The 10970-nt window shown below is 36.6% G+C and overlaps 1 protein-coding gene across 1 annotated transcript in view; it reads right to left on the reverse strand.

Moving 5' to 3' along the window:
* Positions 1 to 9625, reverse strand: part of TSHR (thyroid stimulating hormone receptor) — a 174412-nt gene extending 164787 nt beyond the window's left edge. Inside the window, exon 1 of the mRNA XM_074232062.1 lies at positions 9455 to 9625. Within this exon, the coding sequence (XP_074088163.1) occupies positions 9455 to 9624 (170 nt within the window). The 5' untranslated portion in view covers position 9625. The remainder of the gene's footprint in view (positions 1 to 9454) is intronic.
* Positions 9626 to 10970: the final 1345 nt, after the last annotated feature.

Here is a 10970-nt window from a genome sequence, read left to right on the forward strand (position 1 = left end):
AAATTTCCTGTAGCTTTGATTTTGGAGTCACTTTTTTCTCAGAAGAACTAAAAATTCTCTTTCTTCACTACAGCCCTTTAATAAAGATAGGGGAGAACAAGTTTTTTAGGGTTTTTTTTGCAAGGCAAATGGGATTAAGTGGCTTGCCCATGGCCACACAGCTAGGTAATTATTAAGTGTCTGAGACTGGATTTGAACCCAGGTACTCACAACTCCAAGGCTGGTGCTTTATCCACTGTGCCACCTAGCCACCCCCAGGGGAGAACAATTTTATGCTCATTTTGTGGATTAAAAAATGCAATGATTTGCCCAAAGTCAGATGATGAATTAGATTAGTCTAAAATTAGAGTCACCTAATTTGCAATGCAGAATTGAAGCAACATTTTACATATATTATATATAAAATTTCTATTCACATAGTAGTAAAAGAGTCAGTTTAGTGTAACAGTACAGTGTAACAGACTAGGAACAGTTTATTCTATGTAGTCTCAAGAATTTATTTTTCCTTTCCTACAATTTTCTTCCTTCCCAGGATAAAGGAGAAAGTCACTTTTTTTACCTGATGTAGATACAATTTAAGAGAAGAAAACAAAACTCAAAACTATACTGTTTGGCAACTACTTTGTTTTCCCTTGAACTGCCTGGTTTCTTTTCCATAGAATTCTACATTGTTTAAACACCTTCCATTGTCAGAGAAACCTGTAAAGACCAAGGTTTTGTGGAATTCTTTTGTTTTTCATGTGATACATTTCAGAATTGTTGACTTTACTGTCTTGGATTCCAAGCACTAGGAATGGTTTTGAAATGGCAGCATCATTCTGCTCCTTGGGAAAGCCAGCCAGCATTTGATACAGGGATCTGGGATGTCAGGAAACCCTGCCAGACCTTTCAGCCAAATTTTGACACAACACAGATATGTTTTTGGTAAAAATTTTATGGGATTTTTTGAGACAGATTCCTATTTGGTTCCTAGCCTCTTCACTGTAGTGATGACAACTTCATGGGGGAGAAAAATCCCTACAAGAAGCTAAGAAATTATATTTAAAAACAACAAACATTTGGAAAGTGCCCTGTTCTCTCGATCAAATTTATAATCCTCAAACTGAACAGCTGTTTTCCTGGTCACTGCTTGGATTTCTGCCCTTTACAAATTGATGTAATAAGCACACCAGGGCTTAAAATCAAGACAAGTCTCACAGAATCTCAGATCTATTACTAAGGAGTGAGGAAAAAGCAATTGCAAAGTATCTATCCTCTTGGTTGATATGAGATGAAGTGTCTTTTGGGTTTTTTTGTTTTGTTCCCACCAGGTTTGTTCCTCACTGGTTTCATGAGGCAACCAGTCTCTACTTCCTTGCCTTTAATGGGAATGTAGTCTCTATTAGAAGAATAATCTCTACCAGACAGGCAGTATCTGATAAACATTACTTGACACTAACTCCATAGTTACTGGTGCTCTCTTCCATGTACTTTGTATATGGGTATGGAATTTCTTCCTACTCTCCCTTCTAGCTTCAGTTGCAGTGCTATCAAGAGTAAGTTTGACCATTGTTCTTAAAAACACATCTTTTAGAAAAATGAAAACTCCAACACAGCTAGTCAACAGACTAAGGGAAAAAGTCTTCAGTGAAGGAGCAGAAGTAGAGAGACCTATTATAGATGACTTTCTTGAGTAATTTACTCATGAAGGGAAAGAGAGATAAAGAACAATAGCTATGGATATAGGTATAGATATAGAGAAAGGATTTATTTTTTAGGGAAGGGGATTATATGGATTAGTTAATAATAATAATAATAATAATAATTAATAATAATAGCAATCAATATTTATATTGGGTTTATGTGACAGACACTTGATAAATGCTTAATTGTTTCATTTGATCCTCATAATAATCCTGGGGAGAAGATGCAATTGTCATCCTCATTTTACAGTTGAGAAAACTGAGACAAACAGGCTAAGTGACTCAACCAGGGTGATGTAGATAGAGTCTGAAGTCATATTTGATCTCAAGTCTTTCTGACTCCAAGGAGTCAGTATGAGTAGGGCACAGGTGTGAAGGAGCACACACATAAGAATCGTGTGTGTGTGTGTTGAGGGGCAATACCATTCTAATCCTACAGAACTGCAAGTTATCTGCCAAGTAGGTGGTCTCTGATGGATTGTAGAAATGGTATATAGTATATACTTATACTGGTTTTGTGTCATCATTGATAGATGGTGTTTTGTTGATCCAAGGGTCACAAATGGCTGCTGTCATGTTTGGCATCACTAGACCTAAGACTAACACTGCAAAGATGCCTAGCTCAGTGGCTCAATGAATAAGAGCACTGGACCCTCATCTAGTCAGGAAGAGCTGAGTTTAAATATGTCTTCAGATACTGTTTTTCCTCAGGCAAGTCACTTAGCCTTCATCTGCCTCAGTTTCCTTAACTATAAAATGAATGAAAATAATAATAGCATTTACCTCATAGAATTGCTGTGAGGGATGCTCATCATGTGTCTGGCACACAGTAGGCAGTTCATAAATACTTGTTTTCTTCCTCCCTTCTCTCTACTTCCCACTTTATGGCTTCAGTTAGAATTCTCAGATGAAGTACACCTTTTTTTTTCATAAAAAGAAGAATGGATTCTACCATTTCTCTTTTACTTATGACTGAGAGACTTGTGAAATCCTTTTTTTTTTCTCTGCATGAGGAGCATTTTCATTTGTTAGTTGTTAAACAACATTAGTTGTTAGAGAGGTTTTTCTCTCCAAAGGAAAGTCTTACTCTTAGGTGCCAAATTCTTTGCCACACAGTAGTTTAAATGACAGCCTTAGTCATTCAGTCTATTAGTGTCTGAAGCCTTTATTTTTGTTAACTCTCTGCTTAATATCTGATTACCAAACTCCATTCATTCAGCATCATTTTAGAGGGTACCCCTCCAATCAACTTGAGAGGCATATTAGGGTTTCAGCATCTCCCTCTCCCCTTCTCACATTTGCACTTTGTTTCTCAACCCAACCAGGTTGAGTACCAGAACTGGAATTAGGAAGACATCTTCTTGAGTTCAAATGTGGTCTCAGCCAGTTACCAACAGTGACCTTGAGTGAGGCACTTAACCCTTTTTATCTCAGTTTTCTCATCTGTAGAATGAGCTGGAGAAGGAAATGGCAAATTAATCCAATATCTTTGCTAAGAAAATCCCAAAATGAAGTCATTAAGAGTCAAATATGACTGAACAACAAGATTCTCAACCCGAGATTCTTTTAACCTCTTCTAGGTGAAAAAAGGAAAAAGGAAAGATGGAGTAACAAAAAGTCTCAGATAGAAACTTTGATGTTTTGCCCTTTCCTTCAAAATTTTGTTTCAAAATCTTCAGGCTTAGAGTAAACCTTACAAGTGTTTGGACTTGAACCCTAAAAGCAGACAGATAAGAGTTTAAAAAATTGGGTTAATACTACAGGATATAGGTAACAAAACACTTGATAAAAATCAATTTTTGAATTATTTATTTGAAAAATGGTGCATATATATGTTATATATATATGAAGTACTTATTCAAGGCATAGAACAAATATCAGATAATCATAACAATACAAAAAAAATTTCCTGCTAGATATCTGGATAATAGTTGAGATATAACTATATATCAGCTGCCATCCTTGAGTCATTTCCTTCTCATTTAAATTTTCACCAAAATAATTGGCCAAAAACCTAAAATAAACTCCTCCATACTCAAGCTAAAATTACTCACATACTTTTAAAAAAATCTTTTAAACTAGAAAATGCAATTGGTTTATTGTTTTACATTTTTAGTAGTTTTTAATCAATCTTGTTTTCTCATTTGCTAAATTTCCACCTATATTTTTCTCCTTCTCCATTCCAGAGAGATGTCCCTTAAATATTTTTTAAAGAGAAGAAAAAAGATGGAAAAAAATTACACAAAACTTTCCTCTATATTCTTATAATCTACTTCATTCTTTAGCACTTCAATTATGTCCCTATCTCTAGTTTACCACACTGAGTCTTTAAGAGAGTTTTTAAGACTTTGAATACATAGTTTGGGGAACTTCTAAAAGGATAGTGACCAGAAGCCCAACTTGAACCTAAACAAATATTCCCCCTAAACTAGCAATAATAAGGGGTGAAGGGGAAGAGAGCTATAATTCTGGGATAGCTGGAGTAGCAGATTTCTAGGTTTGGAGTCAGGAAGACTCATATTGATGAATTCAAATCTGACCTCAGAGACTTAACTAGCTGTGTGACCTCAGGCAAATCACTTTAATCCTGTTTGCCTCAGTTTTCTCATCTATAAAATGAATTGGAGAAGGAAATGACTAGTGTTTTTGCCAAGAAAATCTCAAATGGATTCACAAAGAATCAGACACTACTAAAATGACTTAACAACAGATTGTTTTTTTTGGGGGGGGCAAGGCAATGGGGTTAAAGTGAGTCACCCACCAGGTAATTATTAAGTGTCTGAGGTTGAACTCAGTTCCTCCTGACTCCAGGGCTGGTACTCCATCTCCTGAGCCACCTAGCTGCCCCTTAACAATAGCTTTAATTCCAGCCTGGTCACCACTTTTTGAGGAGGACAAAATAACCAGCCTGGAGATTTCAAACTCTTGTTTCCTTCTAGGAAAAAAATTAAATCTCCCTTAGAGAGGAGTGTGTAGAAGAGACTAGAGAAAGCTATTCATACTTCCTTGTTAATCCCATCTCATACATGTGTCCATATAGGCAGCCTACATCCTACACAAAGAAGGAGACTAGGTCAGGTAATTCTACATTCCTCTTTGGGCCCCATTCCTTATTTTCAAATTTAGCCAAGACTTCCAAGTGATTTAATCCAACACTGTTACTACAAGCACTTGATATGCAGTTAGGAGATAATTAGAGAATGAGGGGAACAAGGAGTAGAAGAAGAAAGAGGAGGAGAAGGAGAAAGGAGGAGGGAGAGGATAGGGAAGGGAAGGGGAAGGGAGAGGGGGTATGGAGGGGGAGGGGAGGGAGGAAAAGGAAGAGGAGGAGGAGAGGAGGAGGAGGAGGGGAAGGAAGAGATAATGGCTAGCATGCTGGTTCCTCTCTATTCTCTTTCATCTAAAAGAGAAATCCCAGGTTACGATGCCTTTAATGGCATCTGATTTCCTGGAAGCAAGAAATAAGGTCAAATTCCCTGGATACAAGATTATCAAAATACCTAGATAAAAGTGAAAAAAATCAATAATCTAAATAATTTTTCTACAAAATGTCAAATACTTTGTCTATTTGAAATTTGAAGTACTAGTTCAGCCTTTCATTGTTCAAATAAATACTAATCTTGCATAAATGTTGTTACTGTTCAATCCTTTCAGTTGTGTCTGATTCTTCATAACGCTATTTTGGGTTTTCTTGACAAAGATGCTGGAGTGGTTTGCTATTTCCTTCTCCAGCTCATATAACTAATGAGGAAACTGAGGCAAACAGAGTTAAGTGACTTGCCCAGGGTCACAATGCTAGTAAGTATCTGACTCCAGATCCAGAACTCTATCCACTATACCATCTAATTGTGCCCCACACCCACCCCAATACCCTACCTGTTTAACTGCTAAACTTAATCCTGGGTAAAGGGATTTGTAAACAGAAAATGGTATAAAAAGTAAGTGGACTGGTTGTATAGCAAGACAGATAACAAAACAGTCAAAACACTATATTCTCCTGCTATCTCAGTCTGTTAAAATATCTAGAAGGAATTTTTTTACCTTTCTTTTTTTTAAGGGGGAGTTTAAAACTGTGTGCTTCAAGCCTGGGAAATCCCTTCTCTGAATAATGTTTTTAATGTATAAAATAAAATACAGGAGATTATAAGAAAATCTATTATATTGAAAAATGCTTATCAATTTTTTTGAAATTTTCAGACCCACGATTAAGAATCCCTACTCTAAAGCAAGATCTATAACATGTTAAGGCTTATGGGTGAATGTAGACAAGAATCACACAACATTGAGAAGGGGTAGCTGAGTTGCAGTGTACACTATAGAAGGGAGGACCAATATCAAAGATCCATTAAAATATTAGAATATCAGAGACTTGACTTGTTTGGGGGATCTTGTCTAGGTCTGAGATTCCCAGCTCCCCTCCTCAAATCTTCAAAAGTATTTTAGGTTATCAAGAGCCATAAAGAGTAGACTTATTGTCTCAGGCTAGAGTACTTGAGCCTACTCTATACTGAAATTTCTATTTTATTCTACTTCCTATATGTGTTGCTGATTCTAGATCTGTGGACCAGCCTGTATTCATAGAAGATGCATTATTAGGGGAAATGAGGGGAAGCTCTTTTCTCTATTATCTTTGATTTTATATGTTATATATATATATATATATATATATATATATATAAAATCTAAAACAATTTGGGCAAGAAAACATGACTAAAATACTGATAAAAATTTCAAATAGAGTAAACTCCATTTAATTGGAAAAACTGGCAAACTCTTGACTAAATTTCTTTTTTTTTTTTTTTTGCAAGGCAAATGGGATTAAGTGGCTTGCCCATGGCCACACAGCTAGATAATTATTAAGTGTCTGAGTCCGTATTTGAACCCAGGTACTCCTGACTCCAAGGCCAGTGCTTTATCCACTACACCACCTAGCCTCCCCTTGACTAAATTTCTTCCCAAAATGGAAAATAGTTTGAATTCAACATTTTAACTAGGATGCATCACCATTCCTATGATTACCCATAACATCTAGCACAATAAAGACTTAATAATTGTTTGTTGAATTGAATTGATAGATGTTCATCTATTTAAACTAAAATACAAATCCCTTATTGCTTCTTTTTTATGACAGATCTTCAGTCACCACTTTATAACTCCATCTTGACAGCCAAATTTCAGATTGGATATTCACTTTTATTAAAGGACCCAAGATTTTTAAGGACATGTCTAAAATATTCAAAATTCTGAACTTTCAGAGATCAATCCTCAAGGATTTGCTATGTAATGTAATATTATATTTTTTCAAACCAATGAAGTTCACTTTTCTTCATGGTATTTTGATAGTAGAAGTCACATTGGATAAAATCTTCACTACTAGCAAAAATCTTAAGGACTGATAATATTAAAAAAAAACACTTCACTAAAAACCATTGCCCTATTTATTTCCTAACCTCATATCAAGTGCTTATATCATTAGAGTTGGATTAAGTCATTTGGAAGCCTTGGCTAAATTTGAAAATCACACTCTTTATGTATTATTGTCTACTTTAGGTTTAAAGGAATAGAGTCAGAAAGATGTGGATTCAAATCCCACCTCTGACTTTTGTTACTTGTGTGGATAAACTATTCAATTTCTTCTTCTTTAAAATGGGAAAAATACCTGGGATGACTCAAATAAAATAATGGATATAATGAGTGTTTTACAGATCTTTAAATGTCAGTTATGATGATTCACCATAATGTTTTTTGTTCTTCATTTTTTTTTAAGAAGAATCAAGACTATTGAAGATGGGCCTGGATGTGAGGCAATCAGGGTTAAGTGACTTGCCCAAGGTCACACAGCTAGTGAGAGACAAGTGTCTGAGGCCAAATTTGAACTCTCATCCTCCTGAATCCAAAGTCAGTGTTCTATCTTGCATGCAGGGCTCTCTCCAATAGTCCTGATTCATATGTGGCCACTGGACCCAGATGGCTCTGGAGAAGAAAGTGAGACTGATGTTTCAGTACAACAGCCCCTCATTCAGTTCAAATCCACGTGCTTGTCATGGCATCACCTCCCTGATGTTGTGGTCTTAGAAGGGGATTCATCATAATGTATAAGTTAACTGATCACAAAATAAATACCTATATATAAAGAAAAAAGTAATTTTCTAATGTGAAGCTATAACTACCCCATATAAAATACTTTAAGGTTTGCAAAGTACCTTACATAAATTGCCTATTCCAAAAACATATGACAAACCACTCCAGTGTCTTTTCCAAGGGAAAGACCAAATGGAGTCACCAAGAGTTGGATAGACTGAAATGACTGGACCATAACAAAATATTTTTGGAACATACTGTATTGCTTCATTTGATACTAATTAAATCCCATACGAAGCATGCAGTACCATTTTTATTAGCTCCATTTTACGAGTTAGGAAAATCAGGACCAGTGAAAGTTAAATGATTTGTTTATGAACACATAACATTAGGGTAAAATTTAAATATAAATTCCACCTGGCTTCAGGGCTAGTGTTTTTTTTAACTATATAATACTTTATATACATGTATACAAAGTATTATTAAAATAAGTACCTTGGCACAACTTCTTAACTGTCATATCCTGAGCAGTTCCAGCACTGTTGGACCTTCAAATATAATTGAAAATTTAAAAAATACAGAAAAAACCTATCAAAATAGTTTCATATTCAAATTTTACTTTTAGACAACCAAAATATCAAAGCCATCACAAATTCATGATCTTTATGAATATTTGTGAATTTTTCCTATAAAAACTTTTCTGAGTGATAAGCTTTATTATTTGTTATTGTTAAAATATTATTATTGTTAAAAAAATACCCACTACAAACCCAACTATTTTCCCTCAACACAAAACATTGAATCCAAACCAATTTTAGAAATTGGTGGGTTTTCTTTTTTTAGCCACTAAAAACTTCTGTTTTCAAGGGCTAGTCTTCATATAACATTTTGACATTTTTATTCATTGTTTTGAATTGCTGTCAAAGAACTGCTGGATATTTTCCAAACAGATTAAACATGTCTATCATCATGTTTCTAATTCAGTAATTTTTTACATATGGGTACCAGATGCATTCTACCCCCCTGCTTCCATTTCATGTCTTTAGAATTGTAAAGCAACCTGTAACCTGAACCAAGAAAAGATTTAAATGCAGCTGCTTAGTAGACATATCTTTATCGGGGGCGGCATTAGAGAGCATCCTCTCCTAAACACAATAGGTTTTCATGTTCATCCACACCCTCAAAAATTAAAGATATATTAACAATAGTGGAATTTATCCATTAAATGTATTTTGGTACAATAGAACATGGAAGCTAGTGAGATCAAAAATCAAGACTGAGAGCAAGTAAACAAACCCCACATTTTTGTTCATTAGAAAGCACGTTTCTACTTCCACTTAAATAGTATTTTTGCCTGATATTCTATTGCTGATACTCAAATTACAAACCTGAAAACTAGGGTATCAACATTTAACAAAGCCTCTTGATAGTTAGACATTCTATGAGTATTGGGTGTTTCTCTAGAATTCATTTGTTTCCAAGTGTTCAAGTGCAATTTTGAAAATCAATAGCCTGGTTATCCTTGAAAGTTTGGGTTTTGACAAACCCCCTCCTTATTTGACCCCCTCATAAGAGATGTCCCTGCTTTGTTTCTGATTCCTTCCATTGGGAAATAGTCTTTCCATTATTCCCCATTTTTCCAGTTGTTTCTAATACCAGAGTTGTCCTTCTCCCATGTCCCAAATACTCACAACGTCTGGGTGTTCTGAGGAAGGCTGGGAATGAAGTGGATGTCCTTGCAGATAACTCGGAAATCGCCCTCCGGGTAGCACTCGCATAGCTGGGAAGGACACTGCTTGCCTCCCAGGATTGTCCGCAAAATCACCAGCAGCACCAGAAGCCACAACTGGGACTTCCCCATTTTCCACTGCTACCTCTATTTTTTCATCCCACTACTCTTCTTCAGCCGAATGAGAAAGCGGACACAGTGCAGAGGGAAAGAGAAGGAAGAAGAGGAGAGAAGAAAAGTTGAGAAAGGGTCTCTGGCAGAGGTGAGGAAGTTGCTATTCTCAGGATTTTGCCTCCCTGGGCAGCTATCTCTCAAACTAAAGATTTCGTACTTGCTCTCCTTTAGACTCAGAGCACCACCAGTCCTCCCTCTTCTCACTGCCCTCAATCTCCCACACAAGCTCCAAAATCCTCCTTCCACCTTTAGATATCCCTTGCTCTTTTTTCGAATTTTCATTCATCCCTCTTTTCAAAGACCCCCTCAAACTCTCTACAAACCTAGACTTTTCTCCTTTTCTTCCTTGTCTTCACGGCCCCAATTCCCTCCCTAGGTACCTCTTTCCTATAAATTGTCACACCCTAGTCCCAGCGAGCATCTTTCCTCATCTTCTGAACTCCCTTGTACACCCTCCTGGTGGAATTCATCCACACTCTCTGCTACTAAAGGGGGGAAAAAAACCCTTACCTGATTTCCGAGATGCCTCAGTGCAGTGGGGAGCCAGGCGGTACCTTGACCAGGGATGCTAATTGATTTCTTGAATGAAAATGTTCGTGTTTTGCTTTTCCTGACTTTCTCAGAGAAATATCTTCTTGGAGCTGGCAATGTCCTGGGCTACCAGTTTGGGAAAGCACTGCATTCAGAAGAGGGACAAGACTGTTTTAAGCGCGCATCCTGACCTAATCAGAACTTCCCAAACGGGAGTAGACTGTGAAGCTAGCTGTTCTAAGTAAAGCGGGATGAGCCGTTGAGTGATGTTCGGCCAACAATGCAAGTTGTAGAGACTGTTAGGAAACTGGGGTTCTGGTGCCACTTGTAGGCAGAAACTGGAAATGCATAAACCCTGGCATGCAAAATCTGAATCCCTAGGATCCCTGAATTTAGAATTTGGAAATACAATGAAACTTTGAGATTGTAGCTCATTTTTATCGATGAGGAAATTGAGATCTTGTGGCCTGTTACTCAAATCTAGTGACTTTTCATGTATTCAATCAATCATTCAGGCATGATTGAAAAAGTACTGGATTTGAAGAGGATTTAAGGTTCACAACTGTTCTGTATCTTGTTATCTGGGGCCTTCAGCGAACTCTCTAGGTCTCAATTAATTCAATAAATGAAGAGCAGAATGGGATAAGCTCTCAGATTCCTTCCAGCTTTAAATTTATCATTTGATGGTTCTAGCTCCTGGAGTCTGCTATTAAATCCAGGATCCTTCATTATGTCTGCTTCTAGCAGTTTGGAACTCAGTCTCTAGACCCTAA

Source organism: Macrotis lagotis, chromosome 4, assembly GCF_037893015.1.
Source record: "Macrotis lagotis isolate mMagLag1 chromosome 4, bilby.v1.9.chrom.fasta, whole genome shotgun sequence".
Lineage (NCBI taxonomy): Eukaryota > Metazoa > Chordata > Mammalia > Peramelemorphia > Peramelidae > Macrotis > Macrotis lagotis.